At 34.3% G+C, this 27419-nt stretch overlaps 1 protein-coding gene across 1 annotated transcript; it reads right to left on the minus strand.

Annotated features, from left to right (window-relative positions):
• Window positions 1-749: 749 nt before the first annotated feature.
• Window positions 750-27197, minus strand: LOC132545273 (calcitonin gene-related peptide type 1 receptor-like). Its single transcript, XM_060208947.1, has 11 exons — window positions 27112-27197; window positions 25255-25284; window positions 22623-22749; window positions 21504-21660; window positions 19567-19697; window positions 19154-19239; window positions 11425-11560; window positions 9034-9075; window positions 8719-8832; window positions 6679-6708; window positions 750-1460 (listed from the first exon to the last, which is right to left on the minus strand). Exons 1-11 carry the CDS (start codon window positions 27195-27197, stop codon window positions 750-752), a joined length of 1650 nt encoding a protein of 549 aa, XP_060064930.1.
• Between the last annotated feature and the right edge of the window lie 222 nt (window positions 27198-27419).

Raw genomic sequence — 27419 nt, forward strand, 5'->3', positions numbered from 1 at the left:
TCGGTAGGCAACATGTTTAACTAGAGTTATCGTTCGTTTCGTACTTGTATCATTAGTGTTGACTCCTGAAAATTCCATTTATGAAATAACCGAAGGTCCAGGGTAATGTGGCGCGCTATTTGTGGTGTTGATAGAGCAGGTTTAGCTATATCGATGACCGATCTCCTTTTAGCCATGATCTTCAATTTCACTGGATAAAATCGTACACTGAACAGAAATCCTAGCACGATATTCCAACGGAACGAATTACCACTTACGTTGACACGCGAGCCTTAATATTTTGGTCACACCATCATTACAGAAATGCACATTTGAACTTTTCAATGAAAGCTCCTCGGATATATAGAAATATCAAATGTTTTCCTATTTTCCCAGTCGAAAATGTATCATTTGATTTTGAGTTTCATGTGCAGCGAAGAATTTTGTTACTTCAATATATGCTCTGGGGAGATAATTTCATATTTGAATAATTAGGCCATGTTGGAGAGGAATTTCTTAAGCTGTGCTGAATATAACATGGCATCGTTTTTTGCACCTGTGTTTTGGTTCTTCATCAAAGTCTTCAAGTAAAAAAAAAATCAGCTGGGGAAACGAGTAAAGCAGGAACCCCTGACATTAGTTTTCGATATGTTCAATCCTATTTAAAATTTAAAGAAATGTTCTAACAATCCGTATCATACTGCGGCAATTTTACAACGCATCGTTCAAACATCCTTGTCGTTTTCCTTCCCTCTGAGCCCTTATGACGGTCAGCTGGTAGGGTCCGATCTAAAATCTCGATTAAAGTTATCACAGATGGCAAAAATCTCGTCCCAGTCACCTGTGTAATTAGTACAAACAGGATTTTCTGGTTTAACAAGCTGACTGTTGCCGTTTTCGTCCCGGCCTGAATGATGGGAGGTGAAAAGAGGAACATGGCTAGATGTTGAGGGGTTGGGACTTTCCAGGGTGCTAGCTCCGGCCGATATATCACTACTCTCACTCACTGACCAAGGTCGTTGTTGGGAATGACCATTCGATAAAGGATGAGGGGGGTTTTCGGAACAGGAATTGACGTCAACGACACAAGTTCTTTCAGGCAAAGATGGATTTTGAGTGGGTGATTCCGTCCAATTGTAGTCTTTGTCATCTTCTGCTGTTTCTGTGTCAGAATTTTCAATATCACTTAAAGTGTCATTCACTGGAGGCAAAGAATCTAAAATATCAGTGTAGGCTTCCTCCATATAATCTGATACTTCTTTAGGATTACTCACTTCATCAGATTCAAATGACTGCGATAAATCAACACCATTCGCGTGTTTCCAAATATCCGGTTCCACGTGATTTCCGGTGGGAGCATCCGAAGTTGTTTCCGGTTCGGGGTCCGTGACCGCCTCTTTCCATTCCTGTAATTTGGTAGTCTCTCTTAAGACACCATTATTGGGCTCTTCATGGTTTATAGCTAAATTAGCTTTTGTGGTCTGCAAATTAAAAGACAGAAAATAAGTCAGTATATATGTATATCTCACTATTAACGGACATCCTTTTTTCATTTATAACTTAGACTCGTTGACCGAATTACAATAAATTTTATATACATTTTTCAATTAAAACAAAACTTTACCGAAGAATATAAAATTTCTTATTATATGTCATTCTTATAGTCTAATACGTAAATACCAACCCTTTTGAAATTAATGATTATCAAGGTCACACATCCGGCCGATGAATGGTCATTTTTAAGGCTTTAACGAAGATGCTTCTTGTGATCGCATGACTCCATAACATTAAGCAAATCAAGATACATCTCATTGTTCTTTCAGTCTAGTGTTTGGTATTTACTTGTATTTCGTTCTTTGTTTTAAATATGAATGTATGTTCTTACTATATCTGGTTACAGGTAGAATTAAAATACTCTATTTATTCAAATCGAATCAATTTCATCCCACTTTGCATCGTAAGTATTATTTTCACATTATATCAAATATCAAATTAAGATTTTTTCCCATTGTAATAAAACCTAAGAAGAATTGAAATAATCTAAGATTTTTTTACATTACGCATCAGAGGAAATTATAAAAACACACACGTGAAATAAGATACATAACAACCAAATAATGAATTAAACTGCATCATACAGCTATTTCGTACTTCTAGGTCTCGTCGGTGATAAAAGCGACCTGACTTTTGAAACCTAGGAGGCGACTGAGGGAAATCAAAGTTGGTCGAGAGAAATGTCAAACTTAGATCGAAAAGTTCACCAGACCCATCAATTCAGAAAACTGTATTACAATGCAATAAAAATGTTTAAAAAATATCGGTGTAGTTCGCTTGACCAGTATAAATCTGGTTTTTGAATTGCGATAGGATAGTACTGGTCAGCTGGATCTTCTTTTGGAAGGTGTTTACATCAATAGCTAAGCTTAATGTGAAGGAATGTCTCAGACTGCTGCTGAGAAATAACCAGTGAAAAGATAAGCGGAAGGCATAACACGTTATAAAAATCCTGTTCCCATTTGATGAACTTGCTTAAGTAAACTGTGAACCGCATGTGTAATAAAACCAGGAGTTGTGATTTGTCTGTTAGTCGACTATAACTTAACTAACGATTTCACTTTTAACGGACTGGATCAACTAGACATAGTCTGCACATGCGCTATCATTTGGAAGCACGGTCGTGATTGGTTGGTCTTTATCGGCTTTGGATGGACTAGTCTGACCAACTCCAGCAGCTCCTTTTTCTCCTTGTGGTCGCTTTATTGAACTCATTTGTTTTATTGCTATTTAACGTCCTATCAACAGCCAGGGTTATTTAAGGACGTGCCAGGTTTGGGTGGTTCCTGGATAAAAACTACAGACCTGCGACCAGTACCTGGAGACTGCCCCACGTAGGCCTCGAACCCGCGACCCAGAGGTAGAGGATAAAGTCTTCCTGAACCAGCCGTCGCGGCCCTCCCTTAATGTATGTATTGTTGGCAATTTTGACAGGGGATGGATGTAAATTTTAAAAACCATTCTCCAGTCATCATGTACTAATATATACGGAAAAATGTCTATAAGATACCTTTTTTTCCTAAAAAAAAACGGCATGAAAATGAAACGTTTCGTGATTATTGTATAGATGAAAATAATGAGATGTATAACATTTTTGCATATCAGTGAAAAACATATATGCAAGGTATTTAAAATTAAGGTATCATCTTATGAGCGAATATGATAGAATTTAAAATTAGTACATGTCTCCTTCCCTGAGGTTAATTAGCTGTATACCTGACACTATGTGCTTGCCTGCTCCAGCACTTATGTCGCATCCTATACAAATGTAACACGGCAAGTATATATGATACAGCGGAAGGCTTGATGAAAATTCTAATAATTAAACTTTTTTTTAAACTTTGGAGATTTTTTGAATTTGGAAATTCATAAATCATGCTTATATAAAAAGGAATATAACTGAACATGACACACATAGCGTTATTAAATTACTTCGCAATTCTGCTGTTTTTGACTGTTTATGAAGCAAATTAGATTGTAGAATGGCAAGTGTAGCTAATTAGTGTTAAACTTGCTAAGAAATACATAAGACGAATGCAGCCAGTTGTACAGTTTTAAAGTTCAAACCTTATTTAGAAATTTAAAATATAAATATCACGTTAGAACCCCGAAAATAGTTCCCCAGATGATATTACAGAGGGACTGACTAAGTCTATAAGATTAACTTCCAGTAAGTGTGTAATAAAACTGTGTGAACGTCAGCATTTACCATCTCAGTGTGACATGATGCCACCTAGTGCTTTATAACAGTGCATACTCCAGTAAAAACAATGCCTTAAAAATGTCTCCAACTGGTACATTTTTAAAATTATGATTATACATATTTATTCGTTTTGTTTAATTGCTACATTTTCCCGGTTTTTTTTTCTTTTCTTTTTTTGTTTTTGTTCTTTTTTTTTCTTTGCTTTGTTTATTCAAACTTTTCCGTGGACATTTGATTTCGAGCAGAATTAAAGCTAAACAAATTTAATTTTACTTATTTTAAATTTTAACAGTTCAATACTAAAACAAGTTCGAAAACGCTGTATAAAAGGGCGTTTAACGCTATTTCTTCTGTTTCTACTTATGAAATACGTGGACAATTTCAATATCACTGACTGTCAAAATGACTGAGAAAAGCGATATTATGCCATATACTGAACATGTATCCTTTTTTATCACATAGTCCGCAGATAATTCGCCAATGTAATAATTTTACGTATATGTCCCTAATGTAATAAAACCGATATAACCTAGGGCATTTGTCATTAGCTGTACGGTCAAAAATAGATTGTGATGTCATAATATGAGCAATGAAGTTACATCATGAATTGAAAATTTCACAACAAAATGGCTGTCTCTGTTTGATTTTATCCTCCACATTTTGACGTTAAAACCTGTCAAATTGTTACTTTTCTGAGTTATGTGGCTAAAAGTTTGTTTTTATTTCACCGTATATAAAATAATAATTGAAATGAAAATATCATCCGAGATCCCATGTGTTCATGAAGTTAGTTTTCATACGAACACTTCCTTGTGTACAATGGTTACATTTATCTTAGTCTAAAAAATAGATGGAGTATGTCATCTTGTGTAATCATGTATAAGTAAATGTGACAATTATTTTGTTATCAACATTATCTTGTTTACTAAATACTTACATGAGCTTCAAAATATTAACAAAAATGTAGCTCAAATTAAAAAAAAACTGAAACTCTGTTTATTTGTAACAAAAAGTACTTGAGAAAATATAGCATTATAAATCAAACTGTTTTAAACTCAAAATCAGTGTAAGAATTAATTGCATTATCTCAGACAGAGACCGAAAATTAAAACCAGGTGTTCCAGAAGTGAAAGCGTCGTAGGATCCGGGTGCAATGTAGTGGTTTTTAAAGACTTTATATTGCTTAATGCTATTCTAGATAACAGATGTTTTAAGGTTGATGTATCTTAATTAGAAATGAAAAAAAAAAAAATAGGTGTCAGTTATTCAAATAATATAAACCATTCTTACTTCGAAGTTATTAAATACTGAAATACATCATCGGAAAAACACATTAAAGTTGTTCCGAATTATTCTGGTGTTACAAAGGAAAAAAGTATTATGAACGATGTTCGGCGTTATTGAGGAAAATGAGGGACAGAACAGCTGGGTGCTACTACCCAGGTCATTAAAAGAAGACAAAAGTAATTTAAGCGACAATATTATGGTACACGTATATCTGCAAACAGAGAAAATGCTTACGGTATCCGTATTGTTGTTATTTCTCTTCCTGCGAATAACTTCATGAAATGACTAAGGTAAAGCTTACTGGTTGTCATGAAAATAACATATTTTGATCAGAAATGTTAGATGAGCAATCCATCCTATTTTTTTAGATTCCAACCACAATTCACTACTTTCCCAGAGTATAAGGAACCTTTCTGATAGAATTTGTAAGCAAAACACGTATGTGTTTGTTTTGATGATGATTTCATGAATGAATGGGCATAGCGTATTTATAGTCAAAATAAGTCATTTTTGATAAGTGATCTCTGCAATATATGTTTCTATCGTGGAGCCTACCCGCTTCTTTTTTTGTTATCAGTTCACCATAAAGATGAATTTAAAGTCACTGGGATGAAATTAATTCGATCTATTAAAAATAAATTTTCAAACATGAATGGCAAAATTAAAAAAGTATATCGGGAAAGACTACTTTATGTAATAATTGTTGCTAATTTATTGACAAACAATAGAAATTCAGAAAATAATTTCATCAATATACGGAGGGAGACATAGTTGGGTGAATATATGTATAAAATTGAATTTGCTTGGATACGTGCATTTGTGAAACATTCCCGTGCAGAGGACGTGATTGCTGACATTATTGTACAGTGTGACACGTTGTGTACACTTTTACCATAGCAGGTGTCTGATAAGAAAACAAGAAGCGGGTATAAGCATTCCAGCAAAGGAAAGAAATGAACGATGAAAATTGTTATCAAGTTAAAGTTATCGAAAGTCTTACCAAACTTTTCGCTTGAACTGAATGTTTCGGAGAAAGATGTAAATCACACGTGTTAAAGATGGCTAGAGTGACCACGTGCAAACAAACGTGACGTCACAGATTATTTTTGATCTGGTCAAGTAATTATAATTTATTCGTATGTAAAATGATAGACTTTTCATTACCTTCTTTTGATACTTAACCACTGAAGTATTTCTAGATGTTATATCACGGGAAACATTCGCCCATGAACAGGTATAGTGAAATTTAGATGAGAGCAAAAATTTGTTAAAGTAAAATAACATTTCTATATAATCAATCAGATGCCGAAAAAAACATTGGGCGAAAACATACCGATATACAGTATTCAAAATTATGAAATATCGACATCCTTATATTGCAACAGATAACACGTGAATGCTTGATAAAGACTGCAATATTTAAACTACAAACTTGTACGTTTATATTACAGTATTGGACAAGATAAAGAGAGCGTTTGATCGTACGAATATTAATATGGGCCATAATCTTCTGTGATAAGTATACAGAAATAGCTTTCAAGAGTCAAAGATTAAACGTCTCATTTGACCAAGATGAAGTATTAGTTAAACATTTTTGTTCAAATGAACTCAAAAGCATCCCAAAATCAAAACTCAAGCCAACACAATATTCTTACCAAGCTCGCCATTTCATTCAAATCCTGTACCTGCCAATGTATATAACAATCAATTACAACAAAAATTCAAAATGATATTTTGTCAATACACTTTCAAAGTAATCCAGAGATTATCAACCTCAAAACGTATTTGATAGAGAAGAATCATGGGTATTTGAGAAATGAGTGGAAACATAGTGTGCCTGCTTGTGAAAAAAAAACGTCATGGAAGCATAATTGATAATCAAATATTGTACTGCCATCTCAATAAATATTAATCAGATTCTAAAATCTAAAATCCTAATTCTTTGCAAATACTTGAAAATTTTCGTCTCTCCAAGAGGGAGATTGATAAGATTTCTATCTTTAGCGCAAACGGCGATCAAAACCTATTTTTTGAAAGATTTTGTTATCTGTTACGAATGACCTTTATCGACGTCCGATGGTTATATGTTGTTAAAGCTGATAGAACAAGCTAACATATTACATATCTCTGATATATACTTAACACAAATAGGGCAATATATCTGAATAATGATTTATTTTCATTGTTAAACGCTCTGAGGCGCTACATAAATAATGGACAATGGAGGCAACAATACAATAACAACAACAGAGTTAGTAACATCAGTGTCAGTAACATTAACAACAAAGTCATTAAACGATGTTTCACTTTGAAAGAAATATAGATAAGATATTGCACGTAACCAATTAATGTTAAACATTATTTTTTTACTTTAAAATCAAACATCAATGATGGCACCACTAGAGACAAACATCTCTTACATCTAGATATCATTATTTATAATTCTATACACATGTCTTATATCTAGATATCATTATTTATAATTCTATACACGTGTCTTATATCTAGATATCATTATTTATAATTCTATACACGTGTCTTATATCTAGATATCCTTATTCATAATTCTATACACGTGTCTTATATCTAGATATCCTAATTTTTAATTATATACACGTGTCTTATATCTAGATATCCTTATTTATAATTCTGCCTACGTGTCTTATATCTAGATATCATTATTTATAATTCTATACACGTGTCTTATATCTAGATATCCTAATTTATAATTCTATACACATGTCTTATATCTAGATATCTAGATATCCTAATTTTTAATTATTATTCATAATTCTTATACACGTGTCTTATATCTAGATATCATTATTTATAATTCTTATATACACGTGTCTTATATTATACTATACACGTGTCTTATATCTAGATATCATTAGATATCCTAATTTTTAATTATATACACGTGTCTTATATCTAGATATCCTTATTTATAATTCTGCCTAATTTTTAATTATATACACGTGTCTTATATCTAGATATCCTTATTTATAATTCTGCCTACGTGTCTTATATCTAGATATCATCATTTATAATTTTGCCCACGTGTATTATATTTAGATATCATTATTAATAATTCTATACAGGCGTCAATGTTTGTGGGACTTTCTAACCACAGACTATTAATACGCACACTGGTATTTATAAGATATAACACATATCTGATTGTAGATTAGATCAAATTAAGACGAAAACAATTTTTGTAGACAAGTAATTAATAATGATATCGTTGATCAAAATGAGCGCACAGAAAACGGAATGCACAGTCATGTGTCTCTAAATTACCACGCAAATGAGATAAAAGTATCAATAAATTGGTTTTAGCTGTTTCACTAACAAGTATAATACCTAAATATTCATTCTATAAGTTATATGTTTTTGTTAAATATAGAACTTCGGAAAATGAAGGTTTTGCAGAAACGAAATGTAATACCGGTTACCACCGACATTTGTCGAATGTTTGTTAATGACTGTGTAAACATGAACAGCACAGATATTATCCGAATGGAAATCTTGATTTGTCATGACGATTCCGGAGCTTTGTTCCATGAGCATGCGCAGTACATGGTTTGAGCTTTAACAGTCTCGGTCTCCGTATTGGTATCACAATATTCGTCGTCGTCATGACAACCACTGATATACTGACAAATGTTTTTGCGAAAAGCTGTCAAAGGGTGTACCTCGGTTTGTGAGAGGATAAATGAAGAAGTCCGAGAGCTTCGGCGGCGTCCACCTGATTGTAGGAACCTTCGGATCTTAAAACGATACCATTTCCGTTTAATCACACGACGTACCTGAAATGTATAAATTCAATGGTACGATTAATTGTTTTCCTACATGTAAACATTAGGAGAACTTTCATGCTATTGACTTTGTCATATTTGTGATATTTACCGCTTTGATTTAAACAAATTTGGGGCAATTTGGAGACGGATGTCGTTGTAAACGGAAGGTTATGGCTCAGTTAAGATTCAATGTAAACTTTTAACACCTACCTCTCCATTTAAAAAGCAATAGAAAACGGAAACCATTATCCCCTGCAATAAAAACAAATGCAATAATGAATTGATATTGTTAAAAAAATGACCGTAGAAGATAAAATCTAAGAAAAAGGAATTATTGGTAAGATAAACACGTTGATATGATATATTCACAACTTTAAACCAGAAAATTACTCATATTATTGAAAACAAACACTTTTTTAAAAGATGACTACCAACAGCCAAATTTGAAATTTTGAAAGAAATTTCAAGTTCAAAAAAGAGAGACTGTGATTGGCAGTGGTATTGATAACAGGTTGTCCGGGGTCTCATATTACCAATGTATGGTACATACAACACATGTCAAGGTGATTTTGAAATTTTGTGACAACAAAACAGATTTCTAGTTTTTGCAGGGACAAATATGATTCAACCCATAAATTGAATTGCTCACTTCTACTAGAAATCGAGCTGCGGAAACACCGTCTTCTGGATGCTGCTGTTTATATAGTTGTTCGAAGCATTTGTGTTCAGTGAGAAATCAATTTAAACAATTTTGTCATTATGAAACTTAGTATAAAGTGTATTTTGATCATATCTATAATGTTGCTATCTATATTTATTATTTAACAAGATGTTTTCTGAAGAGTCTGTACGACTCTTCCTGTCGCTGACTGTCATAGGCGTGTTGTCGATAGATCGCTAAGAACAGCACTCATTTATTGCTTGGAGAATACACTTTAAACTCGAGCAATGCCAATTCAAGATTGATGCAAATCTCAATCTCTGAAGTGCCAGGAACACGTAGCCTGTCACTTTCATATGATTGAAGTATAATTTGTCGCATAACCATCGTATAACACGCATAACACTGTTTAAAAAATGCTAGGTACCATAGTTAACATGTGGCAATATTTCTACCAATCAGAAAGCTAAGATTGTAATAACATCTAGTTCCCAATAGACTTAAGTCGTGACTGCATTACGTTAAGTGTAAGAAACACATGTAACATTGATGTGAAATATTGTCAGCGAAATGAAAAATTATGAAACATGTTTAACGACTTGGCGAATGTTCCCCTGTTTACTCGTGAATATATTTTGTTTATAGCTATGACGAGTACAAGGTGATTCACAGAAAAAAACACAACAAGCTTATTAAGAACTGCGTAGGTGAAATTATATGATATGTAACATGCTAATGACGTCCTTGAGTATTTGAACGAATTTCGAGCGGAACTTGATCAAATTACCCTGTACAAGAATGACTTCAATGATAATAGCACTGACAAGGAACCAAAGAGAACATACAGGCAGATAAAACTTGTCACAAATGTCAGGAATATGATAACGTTGTGAGCAAGTGAAGGCTCTGTGATAGCTATGTGTTCGTTAAACGTCGCTGTTAATGATGGTCGTGGAATATCAACTATTGTACTTCAATAAACTACCAAATGTAGTGATGATGATCACACCCTATACACACATAAGATAATGATCACATCCTATACCACTGTATGTCGTAAAAGCGTTACCTGTCAAAACCAGTTGAGGATATGGTTACTTTTTATCATATAGATTTCGCAAACACTTTGCTAACTTACCTCTTTAGACATGTTCGCGAAACATGATACCGAGAATGCTGATTTAGCAATTATTTAAAACTTACGAATGATGAGTCTATAGAGAAATCTGTAAGACTCCGACATCGGAAGCCGAATCAACATGAAGGTCTCCCAGAGTTATTGTCCCCTCGCGTATTGACGCGAAATAAATCCCACGTGAACTAAAAGTGATTTACAGTATACTATTTATTAGCGCTTCCGCTTGAAGACTTTTTCTCTCGGTTTGTCGGTAGGATCGCCTTAACTTGTATTCAGGTAAGCGGTGCTTAGAATGTACTTTTCGAATGATTGGTCAAGTTTATTCATTTTTACTTGAATAAGAAGAAATTTATATGCAAAAATTTTTAAGACTTTCTGGTTTTTTCGTATATAGTTCAATTAATAAACAAACTTTAAGTACATTTATCTGTTATCAAAGTAGATCTTTAAATAGATTTGTTCTTAAGATTGATCGATTGGAAATAAACATATTGTATCATTATATTGTTCATAGTCTTTACTAAAAGAATGCAAATGTAATGAAATGGTATAAAAAAGATGCTTGCGTCAAAGCGTTTAATTGAGAACACGACCATTAAAGACTACGATTTTAACATGATGATTAACACGAGAACGAGAAAACACGAGAACTCGACCATTAAAGACTACGACTTTAACATGATAATAAACACGAGAACGAAAAAACACGAGAACACGACCATTAATGACTATGACTTCAACATGATCATTAACACGAGAACGAGAGAACACGAGAACACGACCATTAATGACTATGGCGTACCTGTATGGATTGTAGGACAGCGTTTGTGATATGGTAGGCGCTCTGCAGTCCACCACCATCCTCCGGATTGTATACAAATAAGATGTTGGTTAGACCTAGCAGTGGCATTAGAACAATGGTGGCCTTGATAGCTTTCCTGTCAAAAAGAAACAAACACGATAAAAACAATTACAACTGTTGTTATTTCACACATTTTCGTCTTACATTTGTTACAATTGGCTAGTTCATCTACGTAACAAGTTTCGATAGAACTACGTGCGTCAGAAAAAATCAAATGTTGTTTATTCTAAATTGTTTAATGTCTTATCGATAATAGTGATAATTTTTGAACGGCCTCGCTATGTATACAATGTGAGTAGAAGTGTTTCAAGTGCGTGTGACAGGACACACCTTCCAGCTGGTCACATGTTACACTATCGTTAAGCAAGGAGTAAAAACTACCGTTTTATAGACTCCGGTATGTCTGGAACGGAGACAGAACCTACATCCATATGACAGAGGAGAACACTCAACTAAAGGCCAAAAGTGAGACAGTGTTAAGGGAGACATTAAGTAAACCGATTGTTTAGAAAGAAAAGATTAGATACTGTATTTAGTAGCCCCTTGCGAAACATGCAATGGGGGCCGCAAGTCCTACCTGCCCTTATATGGCTGTCAAACTGATGGATATTACTTGTGGAGATCAGAACGCTTGTTTCAAGCTAGATTAAACATATGTAAACTTCAATTGCGTTTTAACGTTTCTCAGCAAAATCACGGTGTTCAAACTCTTTTCCTATTTCCGTTTTGATGGCTCAATATCTTTTCCGGAATTCGAATTAATTATTTAGGAAAAAAGGAGAGACCAGGTATTTCGTACAATAGATATTAAATTAGTGGCACGGTTAAAATATAACACTAACTTGATGTTTTTTCTGAAATTATCAGACGTATTAAATGACTAAATTTATGAAATTATGGAGCTTGTGCGTCTCCCTAACTAGATTTTGACATTAATGTCGATCACTTTGCCTTTCCTCGGTCGCCTTCTAGGATTCAAGCATTATGCCTTAGTATCACTGACGAGTCCTAGAAGGACGAAACGGATGTATGATGTAACATCACTGACGTGTCCTAGTAGGACGAAACAGATGTATGATGTAGCATCACTGACGAGACCTAGAAGGACACAACAGATGCATGATGTAGCATCACTGACGAGACCTAGAAGGACGAAACGGATGTATGATGTAGCATCACTGACGTGTCCTAGAAGGACGAAACAGATGTATGATGAAGCATCACTGACGAAGCAGCTCTATCATGCAGTTTAATTCATTATTTGGCAATACTGTATCAAATTCTAAATTTTGTTGAAAGACGTAATTTCTTTGCGTTTCCTGTACGATTTTTTGACACATGCAACGTATGCTATATTCAAACTAAAATATTTCAAGTCTTTTCGTATCTTAAGATTCAAGCGATTTCTACAAATTGCCGGGTAACCAAACGTGTTTATTTCGGTCCTTACATCTACATGAATCAGACGGATGGCGTTCTTGTCTTCTCCTCTGACCAGTTGACCAAAGAATTGTAAAACTCTAGATGCCCTAATGATTCAATAAATTGAGTAATTATCATATATCTGATACTTTTAAAAAGGCTTCAAATACATGTGTATCTTGTGAACCGTGCCACTAAGTAACAGTGTATTTTTTAGAACATTTGAACCAGGGATTGTCAGTATTGTTATGACTTTCAACGTCATGAACCCAATAACAATTAAAACATGTTGTGCTGTTTACTGTACAAGAAAACGGGATGATTGATATGAACAACGGCGTTATCTAATACATCATTACGGGATTTTAAACTTGGTTTTACCAGTTATAATTACACCATCGGTAACAATCAGGCATTAATTATTAGATATAAAATCATTAACGGTGACAAATATAATTTTGTAATTCAATATTATTATAGGAGTTAAAATAATTTGAAAAGAAATATGATTTATGATATCCGAAATTCATCTATTTACAAGAAAAACTCGTTAGAAGAACTCGGAAGAATGACTCTTTTTCTTTTTTTTGCAGTTAACTTTTCATTTTGTACAAAACTTGTTCCCATGGTTCCAGTTTAAATGAACATGCTAATTTGCATCAGTATGATGCACCTTTTAAACCCTAATGTTATGTAACAAAGGTAATCCATTATATAAAAATAGATTGATTTCCGTATATAGCTTATTCCTCTACAGTACTTCTACATCATACATTGGTATCTGAAAAGAATCCCGTTTGAAATTTAGATCAGAAGTTATTTGAGGAAACATTTCATGAAATAAAGCGCTGATGATTAATATTTTTCATTTAAACATACTCTTCATTATATGGGCATTAAACCTCAATCACCAGGCCAAACAAGTTCCAACAACTCGCCATCGTTTGTTCTTATTCCAGACATCGTGTCTGGATTATATTTCCATATTCATTCGGAACTTTTTAAAACTGTAATTGATTAATTAAAGTTAAATGGTTTACTATGGTAGAATCAGTGTAAAGGAAGGCTTAATTAGAAAGTACAAGAAAAAAAAATATCAAAACAATTTATCATACTTTATCGACTGAAGCGTTGAGAAATAAATACAAATGTATTGGTAATTTTCACAGAAACAGAACTGAATCATTCATAGGTTTATGTACGGTTTCGAGGTAAATTAAATTAAGGCGCCAGACGAATTAGACGACAATCATATCAATTTCTTAACACTTCAACATTTGTTCTGAAATTAACAATGTAATGACGATCGATTTTCAAGACGAAATTATTTGATTTGTGATTTGTTCGTCTTACGTTGGCATAGATACGCATCGATACGGTAACTCTCCAAGTGTACAGTTGATTTCAAACGATAACGATCAATGAATGTCGATTGCATATTTATTTTTTGATGTTCTGAAACAAATACGATAAAGAAATTTTCCAATATTTTGAAAATAGAAATAATGACTGAAGGATCTCGAAGTAATTTTAAAATGTATTAGATAAAACAATGAAGACCAGATGTTCCAGGAAGGTAAGCGACTCTTTTAAGTAAATCTCTTCTTGGAAAAATCTCGTTGCTATTCACCGAGTTCATACGTCTCCGCTGAATCTCAAATTACACATTGTGATAGCTTTGCGCCACAGGAAATATATTTAATTAAGAACAGAACTTTTTAGGCACGGAACAAGACACAAGTATTCTAGGAACGGAAGTGTAATTGAATAAAATAAACTGCTGGTATACCCTGCCTGATAGCACATACAGGCTATAGTCCCGTAGAGACATAGGCACGAGCGGCAATGATTTTCATCTTAATCCAAGTAAAACAAATCTCTACAAAATAGATCAAATTTGGTGTTAAATTAAGTAAACCCACTGTTAATGAGTAGAAAGATGTTGGTCTTTGATCCAAGCAGTCAAAACGTGTATGAATATATGGATAGGTGATCACTTCGCTACCGTCACTATGACGACAAATGATCCCGTTCGGGGACTAAAATTACCTTATGGTTATAAAGCGAAAATAACGTCGCTGAAAAGAGCGGTATCATTGGACCTGACCAGCGGCACCAACGAGGTGGCTAAAATGTATAATGGATGTCTACCGATCTGGGGCAAAAATGGATAGAATTAAAGTAACCAGTGAAGTGTGTTGGGATGATGGGATCAGATTATCGGGATCCGATACAGGGAGAGAGCATGTAAAGTGATTAATTGGTGTCTTTAAGATAAAACTATTGCACACGGACCTGAATAATGACTTCATGAAGTAGACTTGTACATAAAATCACTCGTCCACGAAACAGTATTTTCATAAAAAAAAATAACCCACAAAAATTGTACCCGATAAAAATAAAGTGATTTTACAGTGTTAAACTACTGCTTTGTTTTAACAATATATCAGTATATTGGTCGGCATGGAAACCGGTCAATCCGGAGACTTATAGATCGACAATACGATTGGAATGAAAACATAAGAAACATGGGTTGGAGGAATGGAAAACATAGGATGGAAAGAGGAAGTTAGGATGTAAACACGGAAAACATAGGATGTAAGCACGGGAAACATAGGATGGAAACATGGAAAACATAGGATGGAAACACGGAAAACAGAGGATGTAAACACGGAAAACATAGGATGTAAACACGGAAAACGTAGGATGGAAACACGGGAAACATAAGATGGAAAGACGGAAAACATAGGATGTAAACACGACAAACAGAGGATGTAAACACGGAAAACAGAGGATGTAAACACGGAAAACATAGGATGGAAACATGGGAAACATAAGATGGAAAGGCGGAAAACAGAGGATGTAAACATGGAAAACATAGGATGTAAACACGGAAAACAGAGGATGTAAACACGGAAAACATAGGATGTAAACACGGAAAACATAGGATGGAAACATGGGAAACATAAGATGGAAAGGCGGAAAACAGAGGATGTAAACACGGAAAACATAGGATGTAAACACGGAAAATAAGATGGAAAGGCGGAAAACATAGGATGTAAACACGGAAAACATAGGATGGAAACACGGAAAACATAGGATGTAAACACAGAAAAGGATGTAAACATAGGATGTAAACAGGATGTAAAACGTAGGATGGAAAACAAATGGTGGAAACATAGGATGTAAACACGGAAAACATAGGATGGAAACACGGAAAACATAGGATGTAAACACGGAAAACATAGGATGTAAACATAGGATGTAAACACGGAAATCATAGGATGTAAACATGGAAAACATAGGATGTAAACATGGAAAACAGAGGATGTAAACACGGAAAACATACGATGGAAAGGCGGAAAACATAGGATGGAAACATGGGAAACATCGGATGTAAACTAGGAAAACAGAGGATGTGGATGTAAACATAGGATGTGGAAAACATAGGATGGAAACACGGAAAACGTAGGATGGAAAGGTGGAAACATAGGATGGAAACACGGAAAACGTAGGATGGAAAGGTGAAAACATAGGATGGAAACACGGAAAACATAGGATGTAAACACGGAAAACATAGGATGTAAACATAGGATGTAAACACGGAAAACATAGGATGGAAACACGGAAAACATAGGATGGAAACACGGGAAACATAGGATGTAAACACGGAAAACATAGGATGGAAACATGGGAAACATAAAATGGAAAGGCGGAAAACATAGGATGGAAACACGGAAAACAAAGGATGTAAACACGGGAAACATAAGATGGAAAGGCGGAAAACATAGGATGGAAACACGGAAAACATAGGATGTAAACTAGGAAAACAGAGGATGTAAACTAGGAAAACAGAGGATGTAAACACGGAAAACATAGGATGTAAACACGGAAAACATAGGATGGAAACACGGAAAACATAGGATGGAAACACGGAAAACATAGGATGTAAACACGGAAAACATAGGATGTAAACACGGAAAACAGAGGATGTAAACACGGAAAACAGAGGATGGAAAAATGGAAAACATAGGATGTAAACACGGAAAACATAGTATGGAAAGGCGGAAAACATAGGATGGAAAGGCGGAAAACATAGGATGGAAACACGTAGATCACAGGATGAATTTTATTGCCGTTAGGTAAACGAACCAGGTTCATTTCATGAAAGCAATGTCGGTATTTGTTGTATCAATTTATAATTAATCGGAAACACTACGTCAACAGTCCGTGCTTCTCCATAAAGGGCAATAACTCCATACCAGCTATCATACTAATCAAGCCAATGTCAAATAGAGATTAATCGAGATAGTTGTGAGTAATCCATTTTCCCAATTTATTGCGCGCTGTAAGCGATGAACACGATTTCTCTACTTTTACAAGGGATTCCGTATTGACATCATAAAATAACGAATTGGAGTTATTTTTCTTTGATATATCATTATGGTTAAGAAAAAAAAAAAAAAAAAAGAAAAATAAGCATCCTTTTCAAAGTATTCTCAACCTAAGTAATAAACTGTCTACAGGGCTGTTGCTTTAATTTGGCAACGGTTCTATGACGTATTTGTAGATCTTTTTTCTGGAATACATTAATGTAACGATCGGTTTAATGGACGAAATAAAGAATAAATGAATTAGAATTCAAAATGAGCGCATCACGAAAAGACCACCAACTAATTGTAAAACAATCTTTGAAATGTACCAATTGATCTGTACATAAATTGAATGTAAAATCGATTATAAAGAAACCGCACAAAATAATATTATGTCAGCACAGGAATAAACACCAATGATATTAAAGACGGAGATGAAGCCAGAAGTATGGTCATTCTAAGTCATGTCAGCTTTCGATTGAATGATGTTTTATCATCATTATAGGATATAGGATAGGTAGATAAAGAATGAATACTTTGTAACTTTATATGATCAATATATATGTAAGTTTTTTGGAAACGACGGACAAGGAAGAAATCTTGAGTTCTCCCTACCCCCTCTAAAAATAGGAACCTCAAGGGGAAAAAAAACAACTTGTACCTAGATTTCAGGAGAGTTTTGTGTGTTTATAAATCGATGAGATAATGACTTATTGTTAATGATTGACTGTGGAGTATCAAGCTGTTCTTATTTCGCTCAGATTAAATAATTATTTTCGATCATTCCTGAGTACAAACGATTTTATTTGCTGAAACAACACGTTTACTCGTAAATAAATATAACAAAAAGCGTTTCTGATGAAAATAATTCGATGTATATATATGTCTATGTCTATATATATCTATGGATACAATAATGATTTCGTGAACCCAGTTTCTATAAAGAAATCGTTCAATTCAGTTCAATGCGATAATCATTCGTGAAGAATGAATGAAGTGTAGAATCACCGTTTCACAATGATGAGAATTAAGCTTAAAGGGAATTCACACTGAACAGCTATAGCAGAGAGAACAACAATGACAATACCGACATACCCATTCATAGTATAGTTCATACAATACACTGGGGGTGTTAGAACCTACAATACACTGGGGGTGTTAGAACATACAATACACTGGGCGTGTTAGAACATACAACACACTGGGGGTGTTTGAACCTACAATACACTGGGGGTGTTAGAACATAAAATACACTGGGAGTGTTAGAACATACAATGCACTGGGGGTGTTAGAACATACAATACACTGGGGTGTTAGAACATACAATACACTGGGGTGTTAGATCATACACTGGGGTGTTAGAACATACAATACACTGGGGTGTTAGAACATACAATACACTGAGCGTGTTAGAACATACAATACACTGGGGGTGTTAGAACATACAATACACTGAACGTGCTAGAACATACAAGACACTGGGGGTGTTAGAACGTACAATACACTGGGGTGTTAGAACATACAATACACTGAACGTGCTAGAACATACAATACACTGGGGGTGTTAGAACATACAATACACTGAACGTGCTAGAACATACAAGACACTGGGGGTGTTAGAACATACAATACACTGAACGTGCTAGAACATACAATACACTGAACGTGCTAGAACATACAAGACACTGGGGGTGTTAGAACATACAATACACTGAACGTGCTAGAACATACAAGACACTGGGGGTGTTAGAAAATACAATACACTGGGCGTGTTAGAACATTACAATACACTGGGCGTGTTAGAACATTACAATACACTGGACGTGTTAGAACATACATTAGATACCACTCATTGTATTTTTAAAATGGCTTACCTGATACGATCCGATTCGATGGTATTGTTTGCTCTCAGCTTCTTCACCAGGATACGGATAATATTGATGAGGAACAACAAGTTTATCTGAAATAAAACAGATATTGAAACGTAGAAACAAGCATTGTCAGAATACATGTTTCAGTAACCAAGTGATAGAAGTAACTTAATATCGTAAAATATAAGATATGACAAAACAATCGCTGAATGTTTTACATGAAGACGATGATTTTCAGGAAATGTACAAACGTTCACATTTTATATATCATCGGCTTCTGTATAGTTATAATTTAAGTCTAACGCCCAGAAAGGCCGGGAAAATGTGGAGGAAATGTAAAAAAATGAATATTAAAAGTATTTGGATAAGGTTGAATGAAATATTGATACAAAACGTTGTGCTGAACTGATACTCACAATTAATGCAGCGAGGAATGGGACAATAATGATGTAGATAAACGGCATTTGAGAGTAGTGCGCCCAACAGGAATTTGCGTTCTGGAACTGCATGACGACCGCCCAAGTAGCTATGACCAGTGCTGGAAATCCTGCAATGTAGAAAACGTAAAAATTTCTGCCAAAAATTGCATACAAAGTATTATTTCAATCTCATATGACACTTGATGTAATTGTGATGTTTTGATGAGTGTTTTCTTGTGTTGGTGCTTTGCACGTCATTATTGGTTTACCAATGCTACCGAGAGACTAAAAATACATATCCTGTAATGACAAAATAGGTATCGAATAGGGCATCAATCCTTATATTTGGTGCAAATCGAAAGTAGAATTTCTTTTTATAGTTAGATAATGATGGCTGACCCCATTACTCTGATGGGATGTCGTTATATCATCTATCTTTCACTCTTCCGTCAGCATCTGAAGAAAATACGGCTTTTTATGCCAATTAAATTGATAACAATGCACCCGGTCATTGATGACATGTTTTCCTGTTCTAAATATGGAATATGATAGAAGTGTTAACAGTTCAGTGTGTTGTTGTTCTGTCTTATTAATCTGCATTTATTTTCCAGTTAATTGATGCTTTTAAAGTCTACATCTTTCGGTGAATGCTAAGGTTGGCATTGTGCCAATGACTATTCCCGTCTGGAGGTCATTAAGAATACTAATTACGACTACCCTAATGAGCAACTAAACCTCTCTAAGTTTTATACACGAAACTACCGACGAAAGCCATCTTGTACGCCATGTTTGGTGATTAAAGTCATCCAAATGACAAGTAACTAATGGATGTATTTTATACTGGGAGTAACCAGTGAAACACGTTTAATTCTGCACTCACAGGAAGTGAACGGTGTAACACCACATAATGAACGTTCCGATTGTCAGTTTGATAAGTGGACAAGAAAGCTACATCGAAGAATCGATCGGACAAATTGGGCAAACGACTTCTTTAAGTAATTATTCTATCTTATTAAACCAGAAATGAATCTTTTATTAGGAATGATACAGCCCTTTATGAGAAAACTTTACAACAGAACTTTGTTTTTTATGCCTTCGATCATCCGTCCATATTGTTTAACATCCTTCCTCCGACCGAAATTCTTTGCAGATCACACCGCCCGACTACTAAAATGTAGGTCAAACTTAGGGATAAAATAAATGAAATGTATCGGTATGTTAACTTCAGCGTTAAGGTGCACTGGGTGATCCGTACACTCAATGTTATAGCTGCATTGACATAAAAGGTGAAATTTTATGTGATCCAAAGCTTCTGTCTCGGTGGTTATTAAGGTATACGAAGGATGGGCGATTACTGGAAATAGTGTCGCGTCCATTTGTGTAGGTCAAATCACTTGCAATCAAGTTGTCTGTCTCTTTTTTAACGTCCTCAATAAGGACGATGAGGAAATGACTGGTGTGAAATGTCGAATTACACAGATAATAAAATCCATAAATTTGTTAGAGAAATCGTTTTTATATTGTACCATAATAATGTTGGACTTTGTTGTTTTGATACAATATTACATAAATTATAGTAACTTAAGTGCTAACCAATGTTACATTTTTATGATATACGAAATATGCTATATTTACAACGAGTTACTTACAATGATGTTTTTTACTTGCTATAAAGAGAGAAAGGAATTAAAACCTGGCAAAATCAGTAAAGAAAGATAACTTACACGAAAAGAATTCAGTTAAAAGGTTAAGGTCATTGTTTAATAGAGTCTCATAATTCAATACTTTATTAACGTGTTTATAAATAATCCGGTTTCCTCCTGTGTCATGACTTAATTACTCATTCTACAGGATTGTCAACTTCGTCCAGCTTGGCACAAGTTGAAGGACATAAAGTCAACCTTACTGATACATCATACCTTTTTGTTACTTACCCCAACCAGTAAAGAAAAATAACTTAAAGGGCGCCTCTGTGCTGAATACGGACACGACTATGCTGTTGTGTAGAAAGAGGCCCTCCACAAACATCCAATAGATGTTAGCCAGCGCCGTGTACTGATTAAGGACCTGGAACAGCTTACACAGCCACTCCTACAAAACACGGATAAGCATTTCTCTGATCACTCAGTGTCTGTATTAATTTATTATTGGCAACGCTAAACTTATCAAACTCATCTCTCGTAAAATCATATTTGTCAATCCGCATTATACCATTTTAATATAGAAAATTGCATCGCAAGATTTACAGGTTATGTTGGTCATTGCATAGGCATTTTAGCCTAGAAAGCTGACACACATTATTGTATTGTTGTGTAATAAGATCTAGACAAAGTGCTTCAAACCGAGGGTAAAACGTTTCGAAACAATTTTGAAAATCGTACTGAATACTTTTTTTTTGTCCTCATCACGCCTAAATTGTTTATATTTCTTTCTTAGCATTCAATTCTATAAAATGCATTCTCGATCGTAACGTTCCAACCAATATACCTAGTAATCACTTTCAATTAATTTTCAGTAGATGGAGTCAATACATCTTTATCGTAAAACAAATGGAAATACACTATTACCTTTTCTCTTTATTACACATCAAGCCATAAACTTAGACCGGAATGAGGAAATACAATGTCAGGTTGCCGGATTTTATTTACTTATTTACATATTCGTTTTTTTTTTAATTATTAAATTTTCGTTTTAATGGATTTCACGTCCACTATTACAGCCTTTTGCCGAATTGTATCGCGTCTAAATAGCTTTATCATGGATACACACGATCTATTAACACGACAATGGTTCAGTTTTTCAAAACAAAACAAATAAAAATGTCCAGGAATGCAGGGATATCCAGAACTCAGACTTAATATTGTTCTGAATAACCGAGATATTTTATTCATTGTATTTTTCATTTTGAAAAATAAATACTGACACCTGCCATTGAATACTTCAATTACTGTTGGTTTTGTAACATGGCGGTCAGTTTGTCAATTTCAAAATAAATGACGAAATGGCTGATAGCATTAATGATTTTTATCCTTGGTTCATTTTCAGCCACTTACCACATTTTGGTAGGAAGTAGGTCGTCCCGTCACAAGAGGTTCAATCATCACAATAATCACAATGAAACGAATGATGAAGGATACGACAAGGTTCTTGTGGATGGCTATCCGGCTACATTGTAACGCCCTGTAAGGACAGAAAATAAAATCGTAGATCTATTGTGATTAATAAACGATGTGTAATTATTGCTTCTTGGTATAACTTAAAGGTAGTAGAATTTTATTCTTACAGTGACTAAAACAACGGAGAGTAACAGCCACTACTATAAGCGACGCATAGCCAACGGGAATAACAGCAATCAGCTGTTTAAGTGAATGATCAGGAATGTCATTTCACTTTTTTATTTACTACATTCTGGAAATAAATTTTCAGGTAATTTGCAATCATGATTTGAAAGATAATTACCCGTTTTAGTTTCTGACAGAGTGTTACTGTTTTGTATATACAGTGGAATGTTGCTTTTGCATTTAAACTTCGAGGAAAAAATATCAAATACAGTTGAATATAGATAAAACTTGTTGAAGTGCATGCTAAGATAGAGTTATTTCCTACACGGGGAACTATATTTTGCTGTTTATTTATCTATTCACTATGATATGTATGTGAAAGTAATCAACAGTTTTAGGAACTTTTAGAACCCTTAAAAGGAATTTTCAGAAGAATGATGGATATTTTTTGCCATTGAAGACCCAAGTTGTTTACATATTGCTAGTCCATGCTCTAGCGTAATTGCATAAAAGGAACATGTTTTGGACTACACAGCAAACCAAAATGAGTACAAAACTGGTGTTGGGGAAAAATAATGACTAACACGTTATTTTGGTCATGTCATGTGACTTCCGGTGCCGTTGCCAAATGAAATCGATTTAGATTACCTTAGAAGTACACTGTATACTTCGTGTGCGACAGGTAAAATAATCTGTGTGGGTTAGTGTGCTCGAGGGACGATTGTGACGTCAGTATGGGGGTCATGCTGACTATAACGTCCATACATGTTCTGTTCTGGAACCATGACAGTATTAGATCACAGACAGTGGTAATTGCGTCACAAGTAAGTTCGTCAATCTCATACAATGTCGACGTAACATTTGTGACACTGAGGTAAGTAATTTCACGGTAGTGAATATCTATAAATCGTCATGAAGTTATTCTGATATTGAAATTGCATTTGTTTAATACATTTATTTTGTATTCTAAACTTCAATCAATGTAAATATCAATATATATATTTGTAAATTTTGAATTATCAAAGCAGTGTAGTTTTACCAAAATTGCAATGCAGTAAAATATTTAAAAAAAAAATAGACGAAAAATAAAAGGCAAAACAAAAAGCCCCCCCCCCCCCCAAGATAAAAAATGATAAGATAAAACGAAACAAATGAAATAACAATAACATCATATAAAGTGAAATTTTAGTAGTTAGTAAAAAAATATGGAATAAGACATGTGTATGATATTATATTATGTTTTTATTGGTCTCTTATGGATCAATAGGATAGTGAGCGTTATATAAAGACCTAATATTTGTATATCTGGAAAATGAGAAATTGTTTAAAGGAATTTCCTAAGGAAAGGGCTAGAAGCCCAACGTTTCGAGCATAACTAGTGGTAGGGAGCCTTCCATGTGTTTAACAAAATTGGACCATTTAAAAATAAATAAAGTCAGTTTTATTAACTAATTTTTGATATGATAAGCAAACAATTGTTATTATCCTGGTCGTGGATTAATTTGCCCCCAGATGTTATTTCATTGCTACCAACATACAAACTAACATTAAAACATCAGACAGTTGTCATTTCATGCTCGACGCCTTGAAAAATACTATATTATACATGTATCACCAAAACCCCGTCATGTATATCGTTCTATGATTGTGTTCAACAAGAAACGTGTTCAATAATTCAGGTCCTTGTAAAATGCTTAATCTTGTTTGTAATTGTTTTCGTTTCAACTGTCAACTGTTGTGGGGTTTATGCTGCGACTGTTTGGTGAACTAAATGTTGAGTTCATATGTACTTCTCCATTTCAATTTGTTAACTTTCAACATAACGTTTTCAAATATTTGTGTTGGAATTTCCGTACTTGCAAAAAAGAACATAATATGAACTCGGTGTTCCTAGAAAAAACGGTACTGATGATTGCTTTGAAATGTCTTGATAGGAAGACAGTAATATAAAACCCCACCCAGCCACAAAATACTGACAACGTGTTCAACACAAACTTAAATCGAGCTTTAGATATTCAATGTAGGAAGTACCTGTTTCGAAGTTAAGGAAGGTAACATGACCACCAGAACATTTGTATGACAATTAAGTATCAGGAATGTAGTATTTACTGTAGCATGTTTTAGAGTAATCCGGAAAGTTTGTTTCTATGTACCTTTACATAGTCTTTTAAATCAAAGAGATTTACTAAATGAAAGAGGCCTCACACTAAGGGGAAAAATTTTACTCCGCCAATGTTTTTAATAGCTCTTCAAACGTTCATATCTAATTGAATTATTATTCCATATGTATGCTTAATTAGTATATACAAGTTTGTGCTGCAAACGATATAGGGTTACAAACAAGTGGATGACGAGGGTGTATTGCATTTTGCTGTTGAAAATCCTTCAAATTTATATAACATACGATAGATAGACGGAACCCAGTTTTCGTCTGGAAAGGAAACAGACACGAAACATAAATAAAGACAAAAAGAACATGTTTAATGGAGACACATTGATAATACCACATTCAGGAATTAATCTTAATGAACAACTGGTATCGTAACTAAAATACATTTACAGAAATTGAATACTTATAATTGCATAAACGGTTACAAAAATAAATCAAAACCAAATGTTTATGAAGACAACAAACCTTTTATCGCATGTATTTATTGGCAGAAAAGAACACGCGCATACAGACATTTTGGGGTATGAGAGAATACACCTGAACAGTGTGGTCTAGTTAATATATGACAAAATTCGGTTAACGATGTAAACGTGCATATCTTATGTGATAAGTAATTGTTCCGTAATTGTCGTCATTATCAGTCAGACGCGTGGAGCGATGCACAGTTTATTGGTATTGGATACACACAGCACTGGAGGTAAACAACATTTTGGCTGTTTTGGCAATTTGGCTCCGAAGACAGCAGGAACCCTATTTATAATCTCAAAAAGTGCAGAAACTGCCATTTCAAAGGCGGTAAATCGAAGGAGATGACATACCACAATATAAAAATAAGTTAGAAGTAATACAGCATCCTTAAGAACTATTAAACAAAATAGCTGACCGAGTTGAAATAAAATTTATTGTCCTTTGCCTCGTAAGAAATAAAATTCAACTAACATGAAGAGCAGAGAAAATGAATTTATACGTTGGATGTCAGAATAAGTACGATTTCAAAGGAAATATGAAAATTTAGGATTATTGTCTCCAACATAACCGCTCTAATACCAATATATTTAAGTAGTTAATTGGTAGATGTATTAGATTGTCAGATACTCTCAATTCTATATCTGAAGACGTGTAATAGTAAATCAATTAAATAAATCTTTATAGAATTATACAATTGTGTCTTGTAATTATTTGTCTTTGTGTTAAAGTTATGATGGATCTTATTGTCTAGGATCTAATGGATATTTTGGAAAACAGAAAAACGCATTATACATTTGGAAAAAATAAGAATATATAGTTGGCATTGATGTTATAGTATTATAAATTAATATATATATGTAAGATATATACCAATTTGCAACCATCATATTGACTACCGTGGAATCAATAACTTTCGTGGAGATTCATTTTTGTTTAATTCGTTGGCACTCTATATCTACGAATCATCTAATGCAAGGCAATCAGTAAAAAAAGTTGACATGGATAAAAGTGACACTGGATTTCGGAAGCAAGATTTATTTACAAAATCAATTGCAAACGAAGACGTGTTTTCGGTAAAAAGAGACTTTGAGGCCCACGAACAGATGCACAAAAATCCATATAAATCACCCTCGAATTTAAAAGATGTGCGTTGATGAAAAATATGGGGACGTTTTATGGTCGTCATAGTGGTCTCGTTGAGAAATATTCTATTCCTTTGAGCGATATGAAGTTGGACGATTTTGATGCTCTTTAGTTTGCCTGTTGGCTCCTTTCTTGTAAATGTTGTTCTCATTTGAGATGTTGATATTTCTTGGATTGACCAAAATTTACATGGTGGATGTCGCCGATGAAGCAAAAGACGCTTACTCTTGCGGAAAATCTGGCCATATTCACCAGGTTCTTTCTAAGGAGTCCTCAACTAATCTTTCTTTCATTAATATCATCCACTAGTTTTAGTGAATTTGAGTTTGGATTATGATTATGTTCACATCGTGGTAGTTTTTTTTTCTAACCCGTAAAAATAAGCTCCCAATGCCATTCCTGTCAGTAAAAACTCAACCGTAAACAAATTTAATCTAAAATCTTTCAAAATGGTCAAGAGAATGTAAACCACTTACCTGAAATACGAGAAGATGAAAAGCGTAACGATCAGGAAGACAAGAGAGAGGATACTGCAGACAAAGTAGATGTCCCGTACAATCATCCATAGTTGTTTGTTCTAGGAAAATAGGAAATGTAAAAGCACGTCTTTAATCTCCGTAAATAATGTACTATACTTATATTCTTTAAAAGGATTGTCTGTAGGGATTTCAAATTTCCGTGACACCGAAGTGTTCCTGAAACATCCTTTCGCGTTGTAATAAAGGAGATTTCCAACGTACATCTCACAGTAGAATGAAAATGACGGATCGGCCCTAGCGTGTTGGGTT

This window comes from Ylistrum balloti, unplaced genomic scaffold (genome assembly GCF_031769215.1).
Source record: "Ylistrum balloti isolate Yb309-2 unplaced genomic scaffold, AGI_CSIRO_Ybal_v1 Utg369836, whole genome shotgun sequence".
NCBI classification, from domain to species: domain Eukaryota; kingdom Metazoa; phylum Mollusca; class Bivalvia; order Pectinida; family Pectinidae; genus Ylistrum; species Ylistrum balloti.

Excerpts from the sequence above, each read along its gene's own strand:
- LOC132545273 (XM_060208947.1), bottom strand. The coding sequence starts at position 27,197 with ATGGATGATTGTACGGGACATCTACTTTGTCTGCAGTATCCTCTCTCT. Across the intron at positions 22,750-25,254 it reads CTGGGTTCCGTCTATCTATC|GGCGTTACAATGTAGCCGGA; the intron begins GTATGTTATATA and ends CTGTCCTTACAG. Across the intron at positions 8,833-9,033 it reads ATTGCTTTTTAAATGGAGAG|GTACGTCGTGTGATTAAACG; the intron begins GTAGGTGTTAAA and ends TATACATTTCAG.